Source organism: Lepidothrix coronata, unplaced genomic scaffold (genome assembly GCF_001604755.1).
Source record: "Lepidothrix coronata isolate B3197 unplaced genomic scaffold, Lepidothrix_coronata-1.0 Scaffold24, whole genome shotgun sequence".
NCBI classification, from domain to species: Eukaryota; Metazoa; Chordata; class Aves; order Passeriformes; family Pipridae; genus Lepidothrix; species Lepidothrix coronata.
In genome coordinates this window covers 681,852-687,453 of record NW_016690204.1, presented here as the reverse complement: position 1 = coordinate 687,453, position 5,602 = coordinate 681,852, and the positions used below count along the sequence as shown (strand labels likewise).

Here is a 5,602-nt window from a genome sequence, read left to right as displayed (position 1 = left end):
TCCTGACTGTTGGGTGTCTCTGCCCTGAGCTGCTTCTTGTTTCTGTGTTTGCTTTAATTCTGACACTTCTGAAAGCACTGAGTTTTCCCACCCAGCAGCGAGCAAAGGCAGAGCACATCCTGCACATCCAGATTGCCTTTGCTTCAAGGCATATGTCGTATGTGCTTTGGGGTCAGAAAACAGATAATGAGAAATTCTTACTGGTAATATTCAGCCTCGGGGGGTAACAATACCCACCTCTACTGCAAATTGTTGAGAGCTAATGCTGGAAGAGCTGGGAAATGGTACAGTTTCATGGCTCTGATTGCACAATGTGTGTGAGCCAAATGAGTGAAGAAAAGCTCCAAGTTCAGCAAACCAAGCTGGGATCACAATAGCAGAAATATACAGCAAGGGAAGAAAGGCTGGATACATTTAAACCCCTGCACAGTGTAAATTACCTGGATGCACTGGGATTGGCTCCCGAGCCACACATAGTTTTGTCTACCCAAAGTCCAGGGGATGCTCTGACTCTATGCAGACTCAGGGCTGGAGGTCCAACCTCTCCATTTTGGAGTTTTGTTTTCTTTTCCTGTCTGAATGCAACATTTGGCATTTCTGGGATGATGAAGAGACAAAAACCTGGGGGAGATGCTCTGTTCATTAGTCTGATGAGTGAAGTCAGCTCTGCACACCCCAGCATGTGCCAGCAGGACACTCTGGGCTGGCCTGTAACTGCAGCCCCGCACTTTGCTTGGTGGGTAAGAAGCACATCACGGTGAGAAACTGGCCCTGCGATCCACCTCGGTCCCTGCCTTGGCCCCAGTGGGTAACTGGTTATCTCATGGCTTTGGGAGGGAGTGACTGGCATGGGCAGGAATGTTCTTACACGCTGTCAGTCTGGAGGAACCAGCTGTGTGTCCAATTTCTGGACATGGTTCAAGTGTGAGCTCAGTGCTGAGCAATGTGGAGGTAAAGGAGGTGAGGAGGGTTTGGTGTTTCACTGTGTTGACACACACCAGACTGCCAGTCTCTGTGCCTCAAAGGTTGTGAGTCCAGCTCTCCTCCAAAAGATGTAGCCCCACACGGCTAAGAAAGAGGTGAAGGAAAAGCCACTGGTTTAACGTGGGTGGTTATCACACCCTGCACCGAGGGATGCAGGGACACTTCCTCTCCAGAGAGAGTGATGCTCCTGGAAGGCTGCAGATGCCCTTGCAGAGAGTGCCGAGATGTTGATGCTGGAGTGTCCCACTCTGGTGTGCTGCCCCGGGGGGCCTGTACCAGGGGCTCTAAAGACATGGTACCCTACTCAACTAAAGCTCTGTTTAAAATTGGAAGGGGGTTTGGCGGCGGGAGGGCTCCTGTGGAGAAGCAGACGTGGTGTGGCAGCTGTGGAAGGCAGAGGCAAAGGCAGAGGCAGAGGCAGAGGCAGAGGCAGAGGCAGAGGCAGAGGCAGAGAGAGGGGTTCGGCTACCCTGTGCGGTGCCCGGGCCCCGGGCTGGTGCAGGCAGGGGACGCCGAGGGCCCGCAGTGCCCCGTTGTTCCGGGGTCACTGCCCCGGGCCCTGCCCGCTGCCGGGATGACGGCGCCCGGTGAGCCCGGGGCCGGGGCCGCAGGTGGGACGCTGCTCCGCGGATGGGGGTGGGCAGCTTCGAGGGGGTGGCGGCAGGACCCGGCTGTCACTCAGCGCGCGGCGAAAGTGACAGCGGGGGCGGGGCGGCCGCGCCGGGCGCGTATTTAACTTGGGCGGCAGCGGCGGCGCGGCAGAACGCGGCGGGCGGGCGGCAGCGGCGGCAGGGGGACCGCGACACCGAGCCCGGCCGAGCGGCAGCGAGCCGAGCCCCGCCGAGCCGAGCCCCGCCGGGCCGGCCTTCAGCGCGCCGAGCCGAGCCGAGCGGGCAGCGCAGGGCACGGAGCGGAGCCGCGGCTGGATGCGCTGAGCGCGGTGGGGACGAGCGGGCCCCCGGAGCACCGGCAGCAGCACCGGCAGCAGCGGCGGCAGCAGCAATGGGTCTCCGGGGCTGCTGAGCGGCGGCCGTGCCCGCCCCTGCCCGCCCCCACCGAGGAGCCGCCAGGGAACCGCGCCGGGAGTCGGGACGCGCCGCCTCGCCGGTGCCGGGGACATCCTCCGCCCCCCCCCGCCCCGCCACGCCGAGGATGCCCCGGGGGCCCGCGGGCCGCCCCCGCCGCTCGCCATGAGGAGGAGCCCGGCCGGGCCGCGGGCGCTGCCGCCACCGGCCGCCGCCGCCTGAGCCCCGCGCCCCGGCCGTGCCCGCGCAGGGGCCGCCCGAGCGCCCCGGCGCCGTGACCCTCCTCCCGCCCCCTCGCCCGGCGCGCCCGGCTATAAAGGAAGGTTTTATTCTCGGGCTCCGGTCTCACGCCAAACCCTGTCACACCGTCTAGACGAGCTGTCGTGGGGCTCGGCCCAGCTGTCACCATGGCGATGGAGACGAGTCCGCTGTGAATTTTGGGGGGGAGCGAGCGAGAGCGGCGGCGGCGGCGGCGGCGGCGGAGGAGGAGGAGGAAGGCTCGGCCGCCGCCGTGCCCTGCCCTGCCCCGCGGGGGAGGCTCGGACCCCCCGGCGCTGCCGGCCGCGGCTGGAGCCGGCCCGGCGGGGAGCCCCGGGAGCCAGCGGCCGCGGGCGCGGGGCGAGCCTCAGATGCGGCTGTCACACAACCCCGGCCGGGCTATTTAAAGTAACGGGCCCCGCCGGACACTGGTGTCTCTGCCTATTTATGAGCCCCCGGGAGCCGGCGGGCGCCGCCGGGCAGCGCTAGGAGCCGAGCCCGCCGGGAGCAGCGCCGGGGCCCGCCCGGAGCATGACGGCGATCCGGGCGCTGCTGCTCTGCCTGTGCCTGGGGCTGCCGGCGGGCGGGCAGCCCTTCCTGCGCCTGCGACCCTCGCCCAGCGACAACCTGCCCGTCAAGGACATCGTGGAGCACCCGGACCCCGAGTACGACCCCAAGGAGCAGGACCTGGACGAGAGGACGCTGAGGAAGAAGCTGGGCAGCCATTTCGACCCCGGCTTCATGGCCGTGGCCGTGCCGGGGCCGGCCAACGCCTCGGGCGCCGCGGCGGCGGCGGGGCGGGGGCGGGCGGCGCTGCCGGCGGAGCTGCGGCGGCTGGAGCTGGGGCCGCCCCGGGGCCCCCGCCTGCGGCTGGGCAAGAAGGCGCGGCGGAAGGTGCTGCAGTGGCTGTGGGCGCACACCCACTGCCCCGTCCTCTACGCCTGGAAGGACCTGGGGGTGCGCTTCTGGCCGCGCTACATCAAGGAGGGCAACTGCCTGGCCGAGAAGTCCTGCTCGCTGCCCGAGGGCATGTTCTGCAAGCCCGTCAAGTCGGTCACCAAGACCTTTCTGCGCTGGCACTGCCAGGGCTGGTCCAGCCAGAAATACTGCACCTGGATCCCCGTGCAGTACCCGCTCATCTCCGAGTGCAAGTGCTCCTGCTAAGCCTCCCCGGCCCCTTGCACTGCCGCCCTCCTCCTCCGGATCACTTTAGGGGGGGAGGTTTTTTGGGTGGGTTTTTTTTGGGGGGGGGGTGGGGTTTTTGGGGTGAGTATTTTTGGGGTGGTTTTGTTTGTTTGTTTGTTTGTTTTTCCCACCCCCCAGCGTGGAGTGGGGAACATGAACCGCTTTTGGGGTTGGGTTTTTTTGTTTGTTTTTTTTGGTTTTTTTTGGTTGTTTGTTTGTTGGGGGTTTTTGTTAATTTTTTTTGTTAGGGTTTTTTTTGTTAATTTCTTTTTGTGTTTGATTTTTATTTTTGGTTGTTTTTTTTTTTTCCCTCGGACTTCTTTTAATGTTATTTTATTCAAAAGGGGAAAAAGCGAACCCAGGAACTGCAGGGCAGGCCAAAGGCACAGTAAAGCACTACAATCAGATGTCTATTTTTATACGTATATAGCCTTCTAACAAAAGGAAAATAAAAAAAAACCTAAAAAAAAAAGAAAAAAAAAGGAAAGAAAAAAAAAGAAAAAAACCTACCAGCCGTGTAAATAGAGAGATTTTAAAGGAAAAGGGGGGGGGGGAAATCGCAGCTGTTTTTTTATTATTATTATTATAATTATTATTGTTATTATTATTATTTTAAAGACATAGGACCACATTTTAAACCCATCCCCACAGAACCCGAGCACTTCCCTGCCGAAGGGGAGAACAGAAATTTCCTGTAAAGATGATTTTATCAAAAGGAGAAAAGAGGCGGGGGGTGTACAAAAAAGAAAAGCAAGAACGGCAACATCCCTGAAGACGGATGTTTCTCTGTGCTGTATTTTATTTTTGTCTTCTTCAGACCTTGTCACTGATGTTTGAACTAATTTGCGAAGCTCTCTAGGGTTTGTTTGTTTGTTTTTTTTTTAAAGTGTATAACAATTAATTAAGGAGGAAATTTTAAAGAAAAGTACAAATCTATGAAAGAGTGGAATTGTTTTGTGTGGGAATACATATAGTCGTGTAGAGATGTTAAAGGAAATTTTCATTGTACAGTCTATTTATTTTTAACGTTTGTGTATAGGAAAAAAAAAAAAAGCTAGAGATTATGCCAGAAACTATTGGAAATGTTTACTTGAATATTCCTTTAAAAACATATCAATGTAAATATGAGCTATCACTGATCAAAACATTTTTAGCAATAAACTCTATCTTTGAAGAAAAACCCCGTGCTGCACCCCAGCTCTCTGGGAGACCAGCGGAGACTCGGATTCTTGCTCGGAGCAGGTGATGAGTAAAGAGCTTTGGCTGGGCCGCGCTGGCGTAAATCGCGAGACACCCCGAAGGTCGGGACAGCTCCACTGGTTTCTGCCTCTCCGGGATCTCGCTCTGGGTTTTCTTTGCGTGTATAACCTGTTGGGGAGAGAAAAAAAGCACAGACGGGAGAGAAATGTCTCGTAAAGCGTAAAAGAGCTGCGATGTCCCGGACTGGAGGTGTCATCTGAAGTCCTTGGGAGATTCCATGCTCTGTGGCTCTTGGATTCGGCTCTCCCGCTGGCAGAGGAAGCGGTCGAGGTTACTGCCCCGGCCATCAAAGCGCCTGACACAGCTTGGCAGCCCCGCGTGTGTCAGAACAAATGTTTTTTCTCGGCTGCCGCCACTAGCGCAGGAGGGAAGGATGGAAACGAGCCCTGCGCCCGGCCCTGCTGCCGCGACGGAGTCCCGGGGCTGGCACCTCTCCCCGCGGCGCCTCCGGGGGTGTGCGGGGTCAGGAGGAAGCGCTGACCCTGCGGTGGCACACGGTGCCCTCAGCTCGTGTGCCGGGGCCGGCGGGACCCCCGCACTCCCACCAGAGCTCGTGGAGCCAGGACAAGGCAGAGCCGGGCCGGCTCGGCACGGGCAGGCTGCCGGCAGCCAGGCTGGGGAGGAGCCCGGCGCTGGTGAGCGGGGGCACTGGCAGCGCGAACCCGCTCCCGACGGAGATCTGTCTGTCTGTCTGTCACAGGGCTTGGAGCGCGGCCCTGACGGGCTGCCAGGCCGATCCCCAGCGTGTTCTGCGTGGGCTGGTGGTGCTGGAGGGGAAGGTCTGGCCGTTCCCTTCGGTGTCTGAAACGCACCCGGCATCCCCGAGGAACAAACCGCTGCCGAAGGCTCTTGCCAGCGAGGAGCCACGCTCTGCCAAGCCTGCTGTGGAG

General features: G+C 59.4%; 1 protein-coding gene across 1 annotated transcript; it reads left to right on the top strand.

Annotated features, from left to right (window-relative positions):
• The first annotated feature begins 2,798 nt into the window (after positions 1-2,798).
• Positions 2,799-4,632, top strand: LOC108494476 (noggin-2-like). Its single transcript, XM_017809105.1, has one exon. The coding sequence runs from the start codon at positions 2,799-2,801 to the stop codon at positions 3,429-3,431; it is 633 nt and encodes a 210-aa protein (XP_017664594.1). The 3' UTR covers positions 3,432-4,632.
• Positions 4,633-5,602: the final 970 nt, after the last annotated feature.